At 37.7% G+C, this 22,413-nt stretch overlaps 2 protein-coding genes and 3 pseudogenes across 3 annotated transcripts; all 5 read right to left on the bottom strand.

Moving 5' to 3' along the window:
* Positions 1–369: 369 nt before the first annotated feature.
* LOC145612690 (eukaryotic initiation factor 4A-13 pseudogene) lies at positions 370–1,856 on the bottom strand (annotated as a pseudogene).
* Positions 1,857–2,919: 1,063 nt separating this feature from the next.
* LOC145612689 (eukaryotic initiation factor 4A-13 pseudogene) lies at positions 2,920–4,406 on the bottom strand (annotated as a pseudogene).
* A 5,101-nt stretch (positions 4,407–9,507) lies between these two features.
* Positions 9,508–10,062, bottom strand: LOC145612688 (class V chitinase pseudogene; annotated as a pseudogene).
* A 1,450-nt stretch (positions 10,063–11,512) lies between these two features.
* Positions 11,513–13,275, bottom strand: LOC145611409 (class V chitinase-like). Its single transcript, XM_081666740.1, has 2 exons — positions 12,137–13,275; positions 11,513–11,772 (listed from the first exon to the last, which is right to left on the bottom strand). The coding sequence occupies exons 1-2, from the start codon at positions 13,206–13,208 to the stop codon at positions 11,750–11,752; spliced, it is 1,095 nt and encodes a 364-aa protein (XP_081522866.1). The 5' UTR covers positions 13,209–13,275; the 3' UTR covers positions 11,513–11,749.
* Positions 13,276–14,328: 1,053 nt separating this feature from the next.
* On the bottom strand, positions 14,329–21,835 carry LOC145611691 (derlin-1-like). Of its 2 annotated transcripts, XM_081667038.1 has the most exons (8): positions 21,647–21,835; positions 19,429–19,564; positions 18,442–18,515; positions 17,969–18,062; positions 16,002–16,130; positions 15,733–15,893; positions 14,838–14,994; positions 14,329–14,438 (listed from the first exon to the last, which is right to left on the bottom strand). In XM_081667038.1, the coding sequence occupies exons 1-7, from the start codon at positions 21,661–21,663 to the stop codon at positions 14,853–14,855; spliced, it is 753 nt and encodes a 250-aa protein (XP_081523164.1). In that variant the 5' UTR covers positions 21,664–21,835; the 3' UTR covers positions 14,329–14,438; positions 14,838–14,852. The 2 variants fall into 2 exon arrangements, with proteins under 2 accessions (XP_081523164.1, XP_081523163.1); XM_081667037.1 differs by lacking the exon at positions 14,329–14,438 and having other exon boundaries at positions 14,569–14,994; positions 21,647–21,833.
* Positions 21,836–22,413: the final 578 nt, after the last annotated feature.

The following is a 22,413-nucleotide window of genomic DNA, read 5'->3' as shown; positions in this document are numbered from 1 at the left end:
AAAGAACGGACAACTACGTGTTTGTGTAGACTTTAGAGATCTTAACGATGCGTGCCCAAAGGATGATTTCCCTTTGCCTGTCACTGAGATAATGATCGACGCTACAACAGGACACGAGGCTTTATCCTTCATGGACTGCACTGCGGGTTACAATCAAATTCTCATGGCGCCTGAAGACCAAGAAGCAACTGCTTTTCGTACACCAAAGGGAATCTTTTGCTATAAGGTGATGCCTTTTGGCCTTAAAAATGCAGGGGCTACCTACCAAAGGGCGATGCAGAAAATTTTTGAAGACATGATGCACAAAACAGTTGAATGTTATGTTGATGACCTCGTTGTTAAGTCAAAGAAGCGGGAGGACCATTTACTTCATTTACGAGATGTGTTTGAGAAATTGAGTTTGAGTTTGAGCTTACAAAGAGTGTCGAGTTTCAATATTTCATTATCAACATTTATATAGACCTGCTTGATACCCTCAAGGGTGAGCTCATCTGGCTGCACAAGAATCCGCACAGGCTTGTTCATGAACTTTCTGATGATCTCAAGGGCCTCAAGAGGCATAGTAGCAGAGAAAACTCCCACCTGGATCTTAGGGGGTAATTGCAAGAAAATGGCATGGATCTGGCTCTTGAAACCTCGAGAAAGAATTTCATGAAACTCATCAAGAACAAACACCTTAAGGTTGTTTGCACAAAGGTACCGTCTACACAATCTGTCAAAGACACGATCAGGGGTACCAACAACCACATGTACTCCTTCAACAAGGATTCTTTGATCCTCAAGAACGCTTGTACCATCAACACAAACAAATACCTTCACCCCCAAGTAGTTACCAAGAGCCCTCAGAACGATCTCAATTTGCTGAGCGAACTCCCTACTAGGAGCAAGAACAAGAGCTTGACACTCCATCAAATCAAAATCCAGTTGGTTTAATATCCCACAGCACAAAGTGGAAGTCTTTCCAGTACCAGATTGGGCTTGCTGAATGACATCAAGACCATTACAAAAGGGAACGATTCCCTTTTGTTGAATTGCTGAAGGTTTCTCAAAACCACAAGCACAGATTCCTCTGAGAAGGTTCTCATTCAAACCCATCTCATCAAATGTACAGAAGACCTCATCATATGAAATGAAGAGGTCATTTTGTTTTCGGGAACACAAAGTAATTTGAGGAGCTCTAGGTATGACTCCAGAGTCTCTAGTCATGACTCCTATAAGCTTCTGGATCCGAAACTCATCAACTCCTAATCTACGAGCTAAATTAGCACCATAGTGAGCTAGTTGATTCTCTTGTTTAGGAATGTATTGAAGCTGGAAAGCAGGGGGGAAATTCCTGTTCAACTTTAGAACAATTTGATAAGCCAATTGATATACAGGACCCCTTCTATGCTTAGGAAACTGTTGGTCTAGTGTGCCTGCTTTCATGGCATCATAAATTCTTCCAAGTTCAGAAATACCCCACAAACAATCAGAAAGTAGAAGATCCACTTTAAATCTTCGCTCACTGGCAAATCTCTCAATCACTTTCAACTCACATAGTTTGGAAATAAACTTGTCAAACCATTTTTCATAGTGAATCTCGTCCTTCACCCAAACACCGTAACAATCCCTCTCCACCCAATACATTCCCACTACCCCTTCCTTTCCAGTTGTGGTGGCACTCATGTCACAATTGACCACATGACCAGGTCCCAAAACTTTAGCGGCGTTCAAATCACTGAATCTTGGAAAAGGACATTTGTAGGGTGTATGATTTACAACGAAATATCTCCTCTGAATTACTCTGGTGCTCGTCCTTCCACATTTCAATGTCCCAAAAAACATGGTTGCAAACCCTTGTTTGGCAAGTTGGGGGAGAGAGTTGAGCACTTACATAGATAGAGCGTGGCTCATCCATGGTACCAAGGTTCAATTCCTTTAGATCATCAACAGTGGATTGCCCCCCGTCCTTAAGGGTCTTAGGGGCTTCTGTTGGCTCCACCTCTCCATCCAAGATATTTTCTTCCGAGACAGTGACGTGGTTGGAAGTAGCAAGGATATTCTCACGGTCATCATCTTCACGATTAGTCAGTACTTTTTGGCCGGTAAGAATCACTGTACGTCCTTTCACACTAAGGGTTTTGCCTGTTTTTACGTCCAGTAGATCGAGGCGCTTCATGCGAGATGGGATAATGCTTTTGACATCATTCTCCAACTCAAATTTCTTTACGTTCCTTTTCAGCTGACATTGTGATTTAGAGATGGCTCTAGTGTTCTCTAGCCGGTCGAAGACATCTCTCCTAATGAGGAAAAAGCTTACTTCGACCTGCTCACGGAGTACAAAGATGTGTTCGCATGGAGCTATAAAGAGATGCCGGGGCTTGATCCTAAAATTGCAGTTCATCGTCTGGCGATCAAAAAGGGAATTTCGTCAAAGAAACAACCTCAACGACGCTTTCGGGCCGAATTGATCCCTGAAATTGAAGCTGAAATCAATAAACTCATCGATGCAGGCTTCGTTCGTGAGGTCAAATATCCAACTTGGATTGCAAATATCGTCCCTGTAAGGAAAAAGAACGGACAACTACGTGTTTGTGTAGACTTTAGAGATCTTAACGATGCGTGCCCAAAGGATGATTTCCCTTTGCCTGTCACTGAGATAATGATCGACGCTACAACAGGACACGAGGCTTTATCCTTCATGGACTGCACTGCGGGTTACAATCAAATTCTCATGGCGCCTGAAGACCAAGAAGCAACTGCTTTTCGTACACCAAAGGGAATCTTTTGCTATAAGGTGATGCCTTTTGGCCTTAAAAATGCAGGGGCTACCTACCAAAGGGCGATGCAGAAAATTTTTGAAGACATGATGCACAAAACAGTTGAATGTTATGTTGATGACCTCGTTGTTAAGTCAAAGAAGCGGGAGGACCATTTACTTCATTTACGAGATGTGTTTGAGAAATTGAGTTTGAGTTTGAGCTTACAAAGAGTGTCGAGTTTCAATATTTCATTATCAACATTTATATAGACCTGCTTGATACCCTCAAGGGTGAGCTCATCTGGCTGCACAAGAATCCGCACAGGCTTGTTCATGAACTTTCTGATGATCTCAAGGGCCTCAAGAGGCATAGTAGCAGAGAAAACTCCCACCTGGATCTTAGGGGGTAATTGCAAGAAAATGGCATGGATCTGGCTCTTGAAACCTCGAGAAAGAATTTCATGAAACTCATCAAGAACAAACACCTTAAGGTTGTTTGCACAAAGGTACCGTCTACACAATCTGTCAAAGACACGATCAGGGGTACCAACAACCACATGTACTCCTTCAACAAGGATTCTTTGATCCTCAAGAACGCTTGTACCATCAACACAAACAAATACCTTCACCCCCAAGTAGTTACCAAGAGCCCTCAGAACGATCTCAATTTGCTGAGCGAACTCCCTACTAGGAGCAAGAACAAGAGCTTGACACTCCATCAAATCAAAATCCAGTTGGTTTAATATCCCACAGCACAAAGTGGAAGTCTTTCCAGTACCAGATTGGGCTTGCTGAATGACATCAAGACCATTACAAAAGGGAACGATTCCCTTTTGTTGAATTGCTGAAGGTTTCTCAAAACCACAAGCACAGATTCCTCTGAGAAGGTTCTCATTCAAACCCATCTCATCAAATGTACAGAAGACCTCATCATATGAAATGAAGAGGTCATTTTGTTTTCGGGAACACAAAGTAATTTGAGGAGCTCTAGGTATGACTCCAGAGTCTCTAGTCATGACTCCTATAAGCTTCTGGATCCGAAACTCATCAACTCCTAATCTACGAGCTAAATTAGCACCATAGTGAGCTAGTTGATTCTCTTGTTTAGGAATGTATTGAAGCTGGAAAGCAGGGGGGAAATTCCTGTTCAACTTTAGAACAATTTGATAAGCCAATTGATATACAGGACCCCTTCTATGCTTAGGAAACTGTTGGTCTAGTGTGCCTGCTTTCATGGCATCATAAATTCTTCCAAGTTCAGAAATACCCCACAAACAATCAGAAAGTAGAAGATCCACTTTAAATCTTCGCTCACTGGCAAATCTCTCAATCACTTTCAACTCACATAGTTTGGAAATAAACTTGTCAAACCATTTTTCATAGTGAATCTCGTCCTTCACCCAAACACCGTAACAATCCCTCTCCACCCAATACATTCCCACTACCCCTTCCTTTCCAGTTGTGGTGGCACTCATGTCACAATTGACCACATGACCAGGTCCCAAAACTTTAGCGGCGTTCAAATCACTGAATCTTGGAAAAGGACATTTGTAGGGTGTATGATTTACAACGAAATATCTCCTCTGAATTACTCTGGTGCTCGTCCTTCCACATTTCAATGTCCCAAAAAACATGGTTGCAAACCCTTGTTTGGCAAGTTGGGGGAGAGAGTTGAGCACTTACATAGATAGAGCGTGGCTCATCCATGGTACCAAGGTTCAATTCCTTTAGATCATCAACAGTGGATTGCCCCCCGTCCTTAAGGGTCTTAGGGGCTTCTGTTGGCTCCACCTCTCCATCCAAGATATTTTCTTCCGAGACAGTGACGTGGTTGGAAGTAGCAAGGATATTCTCACGGTCATCATCTTCACGATTAGTCAGTACTTTTTGGCCGGTAAGAATCACTGTACGTCCTTTCACACTAAGGGTTTTGCCTGTTTTTACGTCCAGTAGATCGAGGCGCTTCATGCGAGATGGGATAATGCTTTTGACATCATTCTCCAACTCAAATTTCTTTACGTTCCTTTTCAGCTGACATTGTGATTTAGAGATGGCTCTAGTGTTCTCTAGCCGGTCGAAGACATCTCTCCTAATGAGGAAAAAGCTTACTTCGACCTGCTCACGGAGTACAAAGATGTGTTCGCATGGAGCTATAAAGAGATGCCGGGGCTTGATCCTAAAATTGCAGTTCATCGTCTGGCGATCAAAAAGGGAATTTCGTCAAAGAAACAACCTCAACGACGCTTTCGGCCCGAATTGATCCCTGAAATTGAAGCTGAAATCAATAAACTCATCGATGCAGGCTTCGTTCGTGAGGTCAAATATCCAACTTGGATTGCAAATATCGTCCCTGTAAGGAAAAAGAACGGACAACTACGTGTTTGTGTAGACTTTAGAGATCTTAACGATGCGTGCCCAAAGGATGATTTCCCTTTGCCTGTCACTGAGATAATGATCGACGCTACAACAGGACACGAGGCTTTATCCTTCATGGACTGCACTACGGGTTACAATCAAATTCTCATGGCGCCTGAAGACCAAGAAGCAACTGCTTTTCATACACCAAAGGGAATCTTTTGCTATAAGGTGATGCCTTTTGGACTGAAAAATGCAGGGGCTACCTACCAAAGGGCGATGCAGAAAATTTTTGAAGACATGATGCACAAAACAGTTGAATGTTATGTTGATGACCTCGTTGTTAAGTCAAAGAAGCGGGAGGACCATTTACTTCATTTACGAGATGTGTTTGAGAAATTGCGAAGGTATCAACTGAAAATGAATCCTTTGAAGTGTGCGTTCGGTGTCAGCTCGGGCAAGTTTCTAGGATTCGTGGTGAGGCATAAAGGGATTGAAATTGATCAGTCAAAGATCGCTGCGATTCAAAACATGCCTGAACCAAAGAATCTCAAAGAGTTGCGTGGTCTCCAAGGACAACTTGCCGAATTGAAGGGCCTCCTTCAAAAGTTAATGAAGGATGGAGAAGAAAAAGACGAGCAGATCAAGCAACAAAATGAGAGGATCTCTGCTTTAAACAAAAAGCTTGAAAAACGTCCAAAGGAAGCGAGCGATTCGGAAGAGGAAGAAGTACACTCCGAGGGAGATAGTTCCGAATTGAGTGCTAAAAGTGAGTCCACATTCACCATCCAGAAGATCCAGGATATGATAGCAAACGCTATCAAGAACCAATTGGGAGGAAGTTCTCGCGACAAGAAGCTATACGAGAAGCCATATAGCAAGAGGATCAGCAAATTGAAGATGCCTAAAGGGTATCAACCCCCAAAATTTCAGCAATTCGATGGGAAAGGCAACCCTAAGCAGCACATTGCTCATTTTATTGAGACATGCAACAACGCTGGAACGGCAGGAGACTTGCTTGTCAAACAATTCGTTCGTTCCCTTAAGGGAATTGCGTTCGATTGGTACACTGATCTCCCTCAAGAGTCCATCGACAGTTAGGATGACATGGAGGAGGAGTTCAAGAAGAGATTCTACTGTACACGACGCATAGTTAGCATGACCGAATTAACCAAGACTGAACAATGGGAAGATGAACCAGTGCTGGACTACATCAGTCGATGGAGAGCTTTAAGTCTAGAATGCAAAGATCGTCTATCGGAAACCTCTGCTGTCGAAATGTGTATCCAAGGGATGAATTGGGATATGTTGTACATCCTACAGGGGATAAAACCAAGGTCCTTTCAAGAATTAGCAACTCGAGCCCATGATATGGAGATAAGCATCTCAAGCCGTGGTACAAGCTCTTCAAATTTCATCAGGAAAGAGAAAAATAATTTTAAGAAGACGGAAAAGACCAGCAAGAAATCTACCAAAGAGTCATTGGCAGTCTCCACCACATCTGCTCCAATAAAAATTTCTGGCAAGCCAAAGAGTGAACAAAAGAGAGAGTCATCTTTGAAGGATGCAAATACAAAGAGAGAAGGGCCCACCTTAAAGGAATTGCAGGCAAAAAAGTACCCGTTTCCAGATTCAGATTTGTCAGGAATGCTAGACGACTTGCTCGAGAAAAAGATCATCGAACTACCTGAGTCTAAGCGCCCCGAACAAATGGGTAGAACATCAGATCCAAACTATTGTCGATACCATAGATTGGTGAGTCATCCCCTCGAAAAATGCATCACTCTCAAGGAGAAAATAATGAGGCTCGCAAAAGAAGGAAAGATCGTGCTAGATTTAGATGAAACAGTAGGATCCAATCATACCACAGTTACCATGGATGCTTCACCATGTGAGCGGCATGCACAAATCATCCAGTTTGGAAGTTTGGAGCCCGTTGTCATACAAGTAATGAAGTTCAGCCCAACATTGCATTCAGATCCTACTCCATTGTCGTATGAAGAGGAAGAGGAAGGGTGGACGTTGGTAACCAGGAGGAAGGTAAGGAAGCCAGCTACATCCATTTCACAACCTTCTAAGAAGCACCAGCAAACAAGGAAAGCTCTTGGAAAAGCGGAGGAAATGAAAAGAACGAGGAAGCGACGCGCTGTCCCTCGTGAAGAAGTAAAGCCCTGGATGCCAATCACATTAGATAAATTCTTCCCTCGAAATTACTTCATTGAAGCTTCTGTTGATGTAGTGTCTTGTTACATGGCGGAAGTAAAAGATGGAGTTGAGGAAATTCAACCATCTACAAATCTCGAACATTCAGGAGATCCTGAAAGAGACTCGAAGATTCTTGCGTTGTTAGACACAGTCCCACCTCGTATGGGATGGCGCCAAGCTTTGTCTCTACCAGAAGAAATGCGATTCGCTATGGCACGAGCTATAGAAAATCCCACTCATTACACATCAAAGGAAAATATCGAACAAGGTATCTATGAGAACCATCCTGACCGATGTGCAGCATGCAGTGCATCTTTGGCGTTCACTGATGAAGATCTTATGCTTGGTTCGAAACCCCACAATAGACCTCTTTTCGTTTGTGGATACATCCGCAAACAGAAGGTCAATCGTGAACGGATCCAAACTTCCAAACTGGATGATTTGTGCATCCCGCTCACATGGTGAAGCATCCATGGTAACTGTGGTATGATTGGATCCTACTGTTTCATCTAAATCTAGCACGATCTTTCCTTCTTTTGCGAGCCTCATTATTTCGCCTATGCTTCTTGACTTGCATATATTCGGCGCTTCATTTCTAATCTGGCTGGAAGATGTCATCCATTTAGCCATCTTATGAAGAAGGGAGCACCGTTCGAATGGGACGACTTGTGTCAGAAAGCTTTTGACAGTATCAAAAAATACTTGTCAACTCCACCAGTTTTGGGGGCACCAATTCAAGGGAAGCCACTCATCTTGTATATTTCGGCTCAAGAAAGATCGCTGGGAGCATTACTCGCCCAGGAAAATGAAGAAGGAAAAGAGACTTGATGAACTACGTTGGCTTGATCTTGTAAGGTGGACTTCCCGCTTTACAGGTACGTAGGCAGCTTGAAGACACATTAAAACTTCGAGTCCAGCCACATAAAAAAAAAATGCCCATTTTTGAACTACGTTGGCTTGATCTTGCAAGATAACCTGTTTATTTAGCAAGTACGTAGGCAGCTTGAAAGAAAAATATCAAGTGCAGCCACATCAAAAAAAACCTTGTACGTGTCAACAACCCTATAAGGAAATAAAGACGATATAGTGGTAAAAGGAGATGAGGCACAACTGCTTCCTTGATCTCCTTCGTCGAAGGCATCGAAAAGCGGGCTGGTATGGATAACCAACTTCTCAGATCTGGCAAGTGGAGTCCTCTCTATGTCGTGTGTAGAGGCGGAAGGTTCACCTTCAGCAGGAGGGAATGAGCTGAACACCGGAATCTCATGAGAAGTGCAGAAAAGGCTAGGTGGAAGTGACAGATTTGAGGAGGAACGTCCACGGGGTCTCGTGCTTGGCTTAGTAGGGACGATAGCAGTTCGAAGTCTCGCGGCAGCTTCCTGAAATTCGGCCCTCCTCTTCATTCCTCTAGTGCGCAAGCCGTCGTCCTTGAACAGTGCAACCAACTCCGCAGCCCTTTGCTGAGCGAACGAGAGATCCTTGGCGGAAGGTTGAGCGGTGCTTTTGTTTGAAGCCATTGTTGAAGACTTGACGTGGAAAAGGAGATGAGCGGTAGAAATAGTCCCACCGAGCGTGCCAAAAATTTGTAAACACAAATTTTGAGTCTGCAAAATAGTCAAAATAAATGCAACAAATATAATTTTTTATTAATATAATAAATTTGAGTACAATCTCTAATTTGATCCACTATTCGATTTCCACGCTACGTCGTTAGATGACTCGATTTGTTGTAGTCGAAACTGGAATTCCTTGATAGAGGGCCGAAAAGGCTTGATCTCGATCAAGGTTGGTCTTCTAGAATGGAACGGCACGTCCGGTGCTTGTTGTTCTTCTTCTAGTTCTTGTGATTGGTTTTTTAGAGAAGTTTTGAGAGGATTTTTTAGTAGAGAGGTTTTGAGGTGTTTCTCTGGATTTTTCATGTGTGTCAAATGAGGGAGGAGAGTTCTATTTATAGAGTTCTCCCAAGCTAGGGTTTCAAGATGACCACTAAATGGGCCTCATATCTATTTCCACCTCCTTTCATAAATGACCCATTTAAATTAAATCAAATCCATTTTGTTGGACTTTATTATTAATTAAATGAGTTTAACTAAAATAAATAATACGGGCTAAAATAACCCATATTAATTATATAGTCAATATATTCAAGTCAACAATTTGACTTTGACCCGAACAATGTGTAACGACACTTGATAAAATTTTTGTGCCTACACAGGGAAAGAAACTCCTTCACTTATAATAGGTGTGAAACGAAGGGCCGCGGTCAGGATCAAGTTCGGAGCTTGATCCTTTATTGCGGCCCTCCATTCATTTAGAAGTTTTGCCATGTTGTTCATCTCATCGATACTAGTCTGTTGCTCCCAATCTAAGTCAAGTCCGTCGAAGTTATTATCCATAGCAAGGCTTATCGAGGAGTCGATGAAGGCTTTTCGAGAGCTTGGTTGGCTAGCCATGTTGTTGAAATCGGATGATTTTGCGTCTCCTCCACCAATGGATAGGATTGCCCTTACCGCCGAGTTCTTTTGTCGGATGGTTTGAGGGAAGGATTCACATTCTGAAGGAATTGTGAGTTGGTATGTATCTAAGCTAAGGTTTGCAAATGCGCAAAAGAGGTGGGTGAAAAGAGTTGAGTCGATGTCTGAGGCATCGAGACCATTGTCTGGTGACCAATAGCCACCCTTAACATTAGCATTCGAGAACTCGAAATGGAAAAGAGATAGTAAGGTTATGTAGGAAATGATCAAACTCTTAAGAGAGGCCATTGTTATTTGATGATGGTTTGAGGTCAATAGTAAGAAAGTATTTATAACTTTGTGATATGGTGTGAAATCTTGACCATATGATAAGGCTTTGACAATTCTTACATAAGTATTCAAGATCTATCTAACTATATCTAAGAAACGACTAAGAATGAATGATTTGATTTGAAAAGTCAATTTTGACAAACTTTATTATTTCAACATTTTTGTTTTCTGTTGAGAAACGATTGTGTGATAAAAAACTACTTAGATTGCCTTTCTTTTCTATATATGCTATATATGCTAAAAAACACAAGAAAATTTATACACTAAAAAAAAAAAGGCTTTGTTATCTTTGTATACGTGTTTTTCATTAAAAAAAATTCCTCAAAAATTACATATATCCTTTTTTTCTTACTTTCCTTTTTAACCTTCTAAATTAAATTCGACCATTGAAAAAAAAAAAATACTAAAATAAACCAAACATGTATGCATTAATGATTTTTCTTTCCCAAAGAACCTCTGTATGTGATTGAGCTTGTATAGATTTATATACTTTTAGAGGTGACTAAGCTAGAATGATGATAGATCATAGTGTTAAATTTAATTAATATAAAATAATTGATAAACAAAAAGTTGGATTGAAGTAGAATCCAAATTATTAGTCATCCATGCTTCACCGTTGATCTAATTCAAAGTCGGTTGTTTCTTCACTAATCCAGATCCAACTTCATAACTTCTTAGGCTGACTACTTTACATTTTGGTGGATATTATTGAGTTTTCTTTGATATTAAAGTCATGAAAATAATGGTCCAAGTCAAAGGTAACTTGGGTTATATGACCAAGTCAAAAGAATCCTAGTTACCCCATTATACAATCTTCCATAATATCGCATACTTTATCTAAATTTATATAGGATCTTGCTGATAAGCATTTAAAACATTACCTAAAGTGGTATTAATTTGGGAAAGCATGACAAAATTACGCGTGTGTAATTAATGTTAATTATAATTTAATCTTTCTACTTTTAGCTAGCTTATCCAACGTCCCGGGATGTTCGTTAGCTTTTGCCGGAGTATTTTTTTTATATTTGCTACATTTTGATTGTTATGGTACTAATACTTATATACTCCGTATTTGTTTTACCATAAATACGAATAATTATACGTGAGTAAAAAACAAAAATAATAGGAGTCAAAATAATTTTTCTTCTAGACTTACTACACAGTTACTTTTAAGTTTTAACCATACTTTCTATCCTCAACTAATATGCAGAGTGTTTCTTCAATCATCATCTATCTTAAGCATCTGGTTGGCAATCAATCTTCAATACATTTTAAGCGAATAATTAACGCCCTAATTAACCTCAAACCGGACGGAAGGGTGCTGGAGCTCCAATTCTTTTGTTATGCCACCATCTTACGGTTGTCACAAAAGGCAGTTGAGGAATTTCGTTAAAGAAACCATGAATCATGAATGAAGTAATAAGTCTTCCGTAATTTTTGTCAGAAGTAAAGAGTAGAGTATAGTGGATACAACTCAAGTAAACGTAAAACTTTTTATGTTGTAAAACTTTATGTTGTTTATATTATTAAATACTTATTACAATAATAAAAATAAAAGTAACACATAATATTGAGCACATTTTATTTAAACTTCTTTCCAGTGCTGCAATGCATGCTTGTTCTCTTTTACAATGGCGCTCGTCGTCTATGATCCCCATGTCTGTGAAGCTGCAATATTCAAACAAATTTACTTGAAGTTAGCCCTCCTTAGTTCTAGTCTCTTTTCTTTTTTTTTTTTTTTTTTTTTTTTTTTTTTTTTTTTTTTTTTTTTTTGACAAAAAACCTTAGTTCTAGTCAATAATAAGCATCAACTAACAACATTATTTGAGGTGTATGTTTGTTGTGGGTTCTGAAATGTATACAATGTTTATTTATGCATAAGTAAATCAAAGTCATGTTCTCTTCGACTTAATTTGCTTTAGATAAATCGAATTATTAAACAATTAATCATGCTATGCTAAGTTGACACTTAAATGAACAAAGTAAAAAAAAAAAAAAAAAAACAAACAAAAATTAGAAACTTTGAACATACCTTTTGTAGAAAGAACCCAATTAGAGTCTTGGTTAATTTTCCAAGCGAAATATCCAAGCAACGAGGCGGTATTCTTGGCATAAGCAACCTTAGTAGCAATGGCCACTGTATCATCGTAAGCAATCCAAGTCGTCCCGGAGTAACAATAATTAAAAACATAAGAAGAATTATACACAACCTTTGCACCATTTTGACTAATAAACTGCTTGATTTCCGTAAACTTAGGTGTACCCTCCGGAACCAAAGTGTTTTCATTAGTAGTTGCTGGTGCCAATATACCATTGTTATTCGAGTTAGCCAGAGTCCATGCGTGACCGTAAAAGGGGACACCCAACACGAGTTTCTTAGCCGGCACACCCGCCTTGATCCAAGCATTAATCCCATCACTTCCGCTCACTTTGGCGCCGCTTGGATCATAGAGGGCCGCATGAGGATGAGTAAAATATGGCGGCGGACCATAACCGGGTGCATAAAAGTCGTAAGCCATGACATTCACCCAGTCTAGGTTATCGGCAATAGCTTTGGCAGGGAATGTAGCTACTGAATTAGCAATAGGTGTGAAACGAAGGGCCGCAGTCAGGATCAAGTTCGGAGCTTGAGCCTTAATTGCGGCTCTCCATTCGGTTAAGAGGGTTGCCATGTTGTCCATCTCTTCTTTCTTAGACTGTTGCTCCCAATCTAAGTCTAGACCGTTGTAACCATTACTCGTAGCAAGGCTTATCGAGGAGTCGATAAAGGCTTTTCGAGAACTAGGTTGGCTAGCCATGTTGTTGTAATCAGAGGATTTTGCGCTCCCTCCACCGATGGACAAGATGGTTTTGATCCCCGAGTTCTTTTGTCGGACGATTTGAGGGAAGGTTTGGCATCCTGAAGTAATTGTGAGTTGGTATGTTTGTAAGTTAAGGTTGGCAAAGGCGCAAAAGAGATGGGTGAAAAGAGTGGTATCGATGGCTGAGGCTTCGAGACCATCATCAGGAGACCAATAGCCACCCTTAACAGCATTCGAAAACTCGAATTGATAAAGAGAAAGTAAAGTAATGTAGGAGACGATCAAAATCTTAAGAGAAGCCATTATTGTTTGATAATGTTTTGAGATCAAACAAATGCTTTAATTGGGAGTAATAATCTATCAATAGTACGAAGCATTTATAATTTTGTAACAGCAAGTTTTGGTGCTCAAACTATACTTGGGTGTGAATTTTCAACCACATGATTAGGCGGCTTTGACAATTCTTACATAAGTATTCAAGATTTTTTCAAGCTATATCAAAAACTACGCTGTCCATGAATTGAAAAGTATAGTTGCCAAATTTATTTCAACATTTTCGGTTTTTGTTGAGAAATGACAATTTAAGTTATTTAGATGACCTTTGCCTAAGGAGAAATACTCTATCAAATCAGATTTTAAAAAGGGTAAACATGACTCATGTCAACGATTACACACTTTTAAGGATTAAGGGAAAGCTTTTAATGTTAAAAGGATTTGTATCTTCTAAGTGTCCCTAGCAAAGATAAATAAACTATCTTATCAACTTCAAAATTCAAAAGTACAATCCTAGCTTGCAGCTAAATCAAGCTTAGCTTTAATTATTATTTTAATACTCATATTGCATATCATATGTACGAGTATTATTTATTATGATAAGTTTATTTAAATGGATTTTTAAAGGTGACATAAACGATGATATCCTATTGTCCTTAATAATTTCATTTAAGGAGTAGTTATCTAGTAAACTACGTGTCTCCCTCCGTTTTGTTTAAGTGAAACGTTTCCCTTGGTCAAAATGTTTCACTTACTAGAATACAGATAAAGTACCTAATTTTTGAAAAGTCAACTTTTGCCAAACTTATTTCAACAATTTTGTTTTATTGGTGAAAAATGATTATTTTGATAAAACTATTTAGGTTTACCTTTGCACTCGTTAACATGCGGATTAGAAAACTTTGAGGGAAGCTAAGAAGAGTAAAGGTCATGTTTTTTCCTAAACGAAGGGAATGAACCCAAATTAGGCATCTATGATCCAGCTTCATTTTAACTTTATATGGGTAGTTTAATGGTTCATTTTTTTGCCGTTTAGTAGAGTTTATTTTGATATTAAAGTCAAGAAAATGATTTTGCCCAAGCCTAAGGTAATTGGGTCTTTGTTATTTTTTATTATCTATTTACTACATTATTTATTTTTCTGCTACCTCTCGTCAAAACCTTACTATGTTTAAAGTCACTGCTGCTTCAATCATCATCTCAGCCTGAAATCAACCAAGTTTCAACACTTTTTCAGAGAATAACTAGCGCCCGAATTACCTGAAACATAATCGGTTCGCTCGAATGAATAAGCACGACCTAGTATAATTATATGATTAAGAGCATTAAAGTATAGGAATACTAGTTGATAAGCTAATCATAATTGCATGACAAATAATAACCACAAAAGGAGCAGGAACATCTGACTTTTCATTTTCCACTACAATTTCAAAAGAAGTTTCAAACCATCCATCAACCATCTAGCTGGATCAACTGAACTAGATTATGTTCATTTTCCTAAAAATTAAGGCAGTTGATGTATGATGTTCATTTCCCTCTGAGGAATGTTAAAGTGATACATTAACAATTTTGCTTTAGATTCGCCAAAAACTTCGAATGAAATCGTTGTTGCTCGTCTAAGGAAAAGTTCGAATGGTATCATTTTGTATTGTATTATACCTGCAGGCCCGTGTTTCAGTCACTGAGACGATAAGCTCTCCCTCTGAAAACACCTGTATCTCTCTCTGGCTGAGCTGGGGCAGCACGGCTGCCAGCACCTGGAACTGGACGGGTGGGTGCTGGAGCTCCAATTCTCCATCTTGCAACTATCTTACGTCTGTAACAAAAGGCAGTTAAGGAAATTTCCTTTAAGAATTAAGTGAATAAAGTAGGTCTTCCATCATATTGAGACCATCTCACCATAAAACCAATGATAACGCAAGAGATGTAATATCCATCACTAAAAACTGCATAAAAATAAACCAAATAATGTAAAAAAGTTAATCCTGAACTATTTATACTAGTAGCCAAGAAAACCTAAATGTTACACAAAACACAAGTCACCTATTTCAGCAATGGGTGGTACTATCAATCTCTAAATCTACAGGTACCGCTATGAGACACGATGAGCCTGTCTCACAAAAGTGCTAGCATAAAAGAATAAAACAATAATCATGTAACTGGTACAACCAGCAAAGCAAACACTGGTGTAAAAGCATGAGTAATAGTTACAGAGCATGCTTATACGGCTGCAACATTAAAAAGCCTCAGTATGGTATCAATTATTCTGTAGTATACTACGGAGTAGTATATAAGAAATCTTAAGAGGCTAGAAAGTCTTCTTGGAGAAATTAGATGCAATTCATGCAAAAATCAGCAAAGGAGACAGATCTATGCAGAAGGATATTCTCAAAAGATTCGCTCTTAAGACCACTAAGTTATCAACCACCTAATTATTTACACAAACAGGATGCAAAGCAAGAAAAAACAAGAGTGACTAGTTGCTCCTTCATAGCTTACTAGCCAAACTAAATTTCAGCTGAATGCAAAATGAAAATTTTTACAGAAAGGATACACCCATGCAGGAGTCTTCAGAATCATCTTTCCACCAGCAAGACGATGAAGTACAGTCAAGAAGTAATACAGATGTCCAGCAACAATTCCAAGAAGGTCTGGCAAGATAGGGGAACCAAAAATAACATCTAATGCCAGCATCGCCCAAGGCAAGTAAAATGCCTGCGGGGCAAAACAAATATCAATACATGCAAATATTTTACTTGCACACCTGAGAAGCAGTGAAGAAAAAAATAATAAAGATGCAAGACCAGTAAATTTTCAACTTGCCTTTAGCGTGACAAGGCCGTATAAGTTGATATTGGCAGTCGGAAATTCTCTACTCCATACATAAAGAAGCATGAAGACAAGTGATATTCCACCAAAGGGTAATTCAAAGAAGGGGATTGCATATAGTGCCTGGAAATCGTAGAGATGAAAAATAGGGATAATCAGTGAAAATGAAGGCTGACATGAAACTATAAGACCTCAAAAGGAACACAATTAGCAACCACAACACATAAGCAAAAAAGACGAATTAACCAGCAAGCAGGTGTAAAAAAAATAATACTGAGAAACAAGGTTGCCAGATTTGTTGGTAAATATATCCCTACCTTATAAAAAGTAGAAGATTACTCTTATGAATAGTGCATGGACCATTATACCCCTTAAAATGTTTGTTTACCTTTATACCACCATGTGTAATTTTGTAATTTTACCTAAGACCCATTAATCAATTACAAATTAAATGGAGGATGGAATAATAAAGTTTGAGGTTATAGTTTAATTCCATGACAACATTAGTTAATGGAAAATAAAAAGTTGTTGCTTTATATGGGCGTTATTTTAAAGTAGATTAACTAAAGTTTAGAATGTTGCAAAACTATACAACATTCATCACATTTATCTATATATTTTCAAATGTTACATTTCCGTACCTACCCAAAGATATAATTGTCAACAATTTATTTCTTAGTATATGTGTTTAAAAGCATAACCAATAGGTTTTGGGTGTCATGACAAAGCTATTACAACTCGACCATAAACATCGATTATGTCGCAGGCTCCCCTAGTTATTATAAAAGAGAGTACTTATCATCCCAATACATTGATTTTTGAACATTATTGTCTACTCCCAACAAAAATATTAAGTTCTGCAAAGTGCTAACTAGTAACTAATAGTTCAAATTAAGACTTGCTATTAGCACAAAGACAAAAACAGCATCAATGGCTCCCCAAAGAATACAAAGCATCATCTCAATACTTATATTAGCATTGAAAAATTTTAAATGGACTGATAATTAACTAGACTTAATAGCTGTTAAGCATAAGAGGATAAACAACAGATGTGGGAAAAGTCAAATGGTAGAATGAGATCTTCAAACTTAAGGTAACAGAATGAAAATACACTAAAAGTGAAGGTAAAATAACTAATTGCTCAAAACAAACAGACAACAAAAAAGGCCAAACATTTATCGCCAAATTAGTTCTCGGCTTATAACTATACATGTAATAGCATTAAGAAAGGGTACTGAAAAGAATAGCTGGAAGGTCAGAGTCAACAATGATTCATATCGTCAAATTTATTGCAAGAATGCTATCTAATGTGGGTATGGCTACACCGAATTCTTTATCAATCATACAACAGTTACATCTGCCATTATCAAAATAACAACAGTTCAAGAAAATTGTTGCAAGGAATGCTTCTTATGAGGTAAAGAGAGAAATCAGCTAGCTCAATTAATGATCAATAATATGACAAATCCATTAGCCATATAATAACACATTCAAGCTTTCCCCCTTGTATGCAAAGTATTGCATTATAAAAATTAAAAAATAAAAATAAAAATCAAACTAGATTATTAGTGATGCTAATAATTTTGAGGCTTCAGGTTGTTAATTTCATGTACCAGAAGTCCAGAACCCAAACACATGGTTCCAGAATACTATCTACTAGTTGGTTAACCATTGCACTGCCTAAAAACCTCAATTTATTTATTTATTTATTTAATTTTTATTTTTGGGGTGTTATGCAACAACTTCAGCAACTCAGCTTTCTATTTATCACATGAAAGGAAATCCCTGAAACACTATGAAATATGGAGTAATTTATCACATTAAATCATTAGTACAAACCAACTTTTTAATGAAATATGGAGTAATTTATCACATTAAATCATTAGTACAAACCAACTTATTAATGAAAACAAGAAAATTCCAATATAGCAGAAAAATGAAACATGCAAGTATTCTTTTACCAACAAACTTAAAGCTCCAAATATCATCATCCACAAGAAGTCTGCTGTACGCCTCTGAAATGGTCCCTGCTCCAATTGAACTCCATATCTTGCTCTGTTACACAATATTAAAAAATCAAAAACCAAGCCTTTTTTAACTGTTAAAGGCAAGTGAATATGAAATCTTAATTAATAGCAGAGGAAAATAAGTTACAGGACATTGTTTCCTCTGTTATTGTCTTGCTAAGTTGCTATTAATTTCTCAATGATTGAAAAAAAAAAAAGAAAAAAGAAACAAACAAACAGATCAGACAAGTTGCTTATAAAATCAAAACTAGCACTGAACAGAGTTTCCCTTTTCCATGCTTTGTGGTAACATTTAATCACTAACAAAAAACCCCAGCCCAAAACAAGGTCCAAATGGGGGGGGGGGGGGGGGGTGAGTTGAATATACAGTAACTTTGCTTCAATTTATAACTAGCCTTTCTACTTACATCATTAGCAAGCGAATTCCAAAGTTGATAGAAAACCCACCAAGGAAAAAGAAGTTTGTAAAGAGCCGCCACACCTGGTTACAGTGTATGATCGTTAAAGAAGCAATAGCCAATAGCTAACAATCAGGTATGACCAACAAAAAAATGAAGCAATAAGGTGCCAATGACTGTATAGAAATTAAATCTTCTGCTGATCACAGCCAGTATGCTTAAGAGTAAGTATATTACATTAGAGAAAATAGAGACAAAAGGCAAGGTTAAGAGAAGTAAAATACTGGATGTATGACAAAATAAAGGAACTCGAGGAAAGCTGTCTTTAAATTTGACCTTGACATAATGTCAACATGCTAGAGATCAAACTTGCCTTGGTAACAAGCTAACCAGAAGTAAATAGTATTTAAACTCCCCAAACAACAATTTAGATCTAATAAAATTCTCCATTTCCACCCCCTCCCCCCCAACCTGCTCCATCAATCTCCAATATCATTCTTCCATATGCGCTCCTCTACCTTGATGGTAGCTGGAGACCCACTTATCAATTATCTAAAAATGTCCACACCTACAACCCCCTTTCAGCCATCTGAAACTAGGACCACCCTACCAAGTCCCTCCCATCCCCATTTAGATACAAAATCCCAAATGTAGTCTCAAAACCTTCAACCCCTTCCACAGGTGCCACAACTTCTTGTAAACGTTTGTAAAATTTTAAAGTTGGGGTTAAAATTCAAAAGAGATAAGATAAGTCAGGAGCAACAATTTGTGGGGTGACAAGGCAATTTTCAGTACTTATGAAACACGATGCAGAATTGAATAGCTGGTAAACCCTCCGCTTCATATTATTCTTACGTCTTTGACCAATCTTGTCTCACAAAAAGATTCTAAGTGAGAAAAACAATATGAAACGAAGGGAGTCCTATGTTAGTGATCAATAAAGATTCACATGCTATTAATAAACGCAGGGTGCAACTGACAAGATGTGAAATATACCTCAAAATTCTTGAAAACCCTTCCATACAGCAATGCAATATAGCCAGGATTGAGAGCACCCAGTTGATATGCTGTGGTAAACAAAAGACAGAGGGTCCCGTAACCCTTGGTTATTGGAGGGAGTGAATTATACCACCTGAAATGAGCATTATAGAATTACGTTTAGAGGACAAATATAATTATAACAGGCTATAAACTTGTCAAACGGCAGAATGATGGCAAAACTAAATGCTAGCTAGGAGCCTAGGAGTAAGTCTACAACTATAAGAAAAAAAGATAGGCTCTGCAAATATATATACATGCAAAGATTTGTACATAACCACAAAGCAATCTTATGTTCAAACAAACAGCTCAGTAAGCCTTCTGAAGCAAAAGTTAGTAAATCTGGTTAATTCAACTTTACATGGAGAAATTAAGCTTAAAGAAATCATTGTACTCAGAAGTGTTAAACAAAATACTTGTAATCTTTAAGAAAAAGTTGTGCAAAGCTAACTTTGGGGGTAGGGTAGGGGAGGGGGACGAACCATACATAGGAAGAAAAAAAAAAAAAGACAGGGACTACTACTTTCAGTTTTACATAAAGACTATCACAGCAACCACCATTACTTTTGAGTGTGACTGCCAATGTTGAACACACTCCACTGTTAGTCAGTTACTGCCAAGACTCTGCAAAACTCAAGTATTCGAATAAATTTTTCCTACAATGTTCCTGGTAGATTTTGTTCATGTTCCTAATTGTTGAAAGCCTTGAGTATTAACAGTAAAATTCTTTATAATGAAAATACTTACTGTATGAACCAACAAGCCATTAGGAGTCTTATTTGACCAATCCCAATAGATTAACCTTTAAGTATGACAAATTGAGTAATTGACAATTATCAGATGTGAATTACTCAAATCATGTCATGTACTCATGACAATATGATATAGCTTACGAAAATCACATCAAGAGAAAATTCAAGAAGATAAAAGATAGAATACTCCTAAAATTTCTACTTGACCCTTCAAACTTTAGCCAGAAAACCTTTAGATAAAGGATCAAATGTCATAGAAGTGGTACAACTGTACAGAGTGTTCAATAACCACATACCACTTTCTGACTTTGTCTCAAACCACTACGTAGTATATAATAAATAAAAAATTATGTATTTCGAGGACATAAAATTGAATTGATAAGGGTCTCTTGGAAAAAAAAAAAAAAAAAAAAGTTCTTAAACAGCCTTTACTAGGCTCAGCATAGTAAGTATAAGTTCTTAAACAACCTTTAGTTTTTTATTGTAGACAAAACCAGACTAATGCCAGACTAATGCTCCATCTACTAGGCTCAGCAATGCAACAAGATTTACATTAAAAGACTTTTTTGTACACCTTCAAGAAAACTTATACAGTAGGTCGAACCTTAAAAAGTGTATAAATCTTTATAAATATCTTCAACTTGCATTTGATTAAGTCACATCAAAGCTTTACACTAAGTTGGAAGGTAAGCGTATCATGGAGAGCACGATCATAAACAAACATTTTAATTAAAAGGTTGATTCTATTTATAACGGTCTAGAGTAACTAGAATGGCATCTTTTTCTAAGGAGGAAGAACTAAAATTCTCCGATGAACCAAACTAATGCACAAGTGAAATTTACTATTTCATCTTGTTTGATTAAAGATCATCCAAATAAAGTATCATAGACGAACAACACGAGCTGAGGCAATCTTGATGCTCATACTACGATATTGGCAGCACCAGTAAGCTCAGTAACTTAAACATTTCCAGAAATCTTCCGCAAAGAATTTAATCAAGAAAAGAAGGTACAACTGATCACAAATTCACAACCATAGAATTCACTTCAATACCACCTAATTTCCGATTTAACTTATTTCTTTCAGTATCTTGGAATCATAATTCATAATAACATATCTAGTCCGGAATTAATAGTCACATTAATCGTTAATCACGATACATGAACTAGTAATGCGACAACTAAATCCGAACAAAGGGAACACCTAAGAATTCTCAGTAGAAAGTGATTCAGCCACATTTAATATAACATCAATGCCCAAATTCAACATTTCAACACAAATTCTACTCAAATTAAACATTCTAGCCCAAATCAAGATAACCCAGAAATCAAAATCAATCAAAAAACACCCCCATAAATCAAAAACACAATTCAATATAAAATAAAATGACGAATTAAAGTGAAGAAAGAGAAAAAGGGTGTACTCTTGAGGAGAAGACATTGATGATGACCCACGAAAACTTATGAAATTGAGCAAAACCCCAGATTTGGAAAACTTCTAATTTGTATCTGAAGATAGTTGAGAAAGGAAACTGTCTTGTCTTAGCAAAGAAGAAGAAATTGAATGCAAGAACTACAGAATTTTGGTTTAATTTGGGTTTGCGTTAATCATAACCCAGAAACTTCGCAATGAAAGACTTTGTTGACGCATTTTGTTTGTTAACGCATTGAGTATTGACCACGTTGAATTGGGCCAGGATTTGCGTTTTGTGGGTCAATAAATTGGGCCTTTTCAGGTTTAAAAGCCTTTTATTGTGGGCTTCATATGGGAGCTAACAAATTAACCATGGTTAAGGGTGTTCATAAATCGGTCCGGACCGAAAAAATGGTCCGGATAGGACCGAATTTATTTATCCAGTCTTTGGGTCCGATCCGATCCAAAATCCTATAAAAACCGATTTTGGATTGGACTGATTTTTTTTATTAAAAATATGTATGAAACCTTAAATAATGGTTAAAATTATCCTTAATAAGCTTAAAAAACTTTAATTTTATAAGTTTTTTTTGCATAAAACATACAAAAAAGACGTAAAAATTACGTTACAATATAGTTTTCCAATACTTTTTTTGTGTTTTCCTTAACTTTTTTAAAAATTTAGTATTCTCTTAAAAAAAAATTCTTAAATCAGTCCAAAGCGGTCCGGTCCGAGTTCGGTCCTAACTTAATCGGTCCGATCTTCGATTCTAAAAA

The sequence above is a fragment of the Chenopodium album genome, chromosome 24 (assembly GCF_948465745.1).
Source record: "Chenopodium album chromosome 24, dcCheAlbu1.1, whole genome shotgun sequence".
In the NCBI taxonomy this organism is placed as follows: Eukaryota; Viridiplantae; Streptophyta; class Magnoliopsida; order Caryophyllales; family Amaranthaceae; genus Chenopodium; species Chenopodium album.
This window is presented reverse-complemented; position numbering and strand designations above follow the sequence as displayed.

What these genes read in the sequence shown, in the direction of transcription:
- LOC145611691 (XM_081667038.1), bottom strand. An exon ending in GGAATTCGCTTGCTAATGAT is followed by an intron (nt 18,063 to 18,441) that starts GTAAGTAGAAAG and finishes ATTGTGTAACAG; the next exon opens with AGCAAGATATGGAGTTCAAT. An exon ending in ACGGCCTTGTCACGCTAAAG is followed by an intron (nt 15,894 to 16,001) that starts GCAAGTTGAAAA and finishes TTTGCCCCGCAG; the next exon opens with GCATTTTACTTGCCTTGGGC.
- LOC145611409 (XM_081666740.1), bottom strand. Translation starts at nt 13,208, where the DNA reads ATGGCTTCTCTTAAGATTTTGATCGTCTCCTACATTACTTTACTTTCT. An exon ending in TTGGGTTCTTTCTACAAAAG is followed by an intron (nt 11,773 to 12,136) that starts GTATGTTCAAAG and finishes TGAATATTGCAG; the next exon opens with CTTCACAGACATGGGGATCA.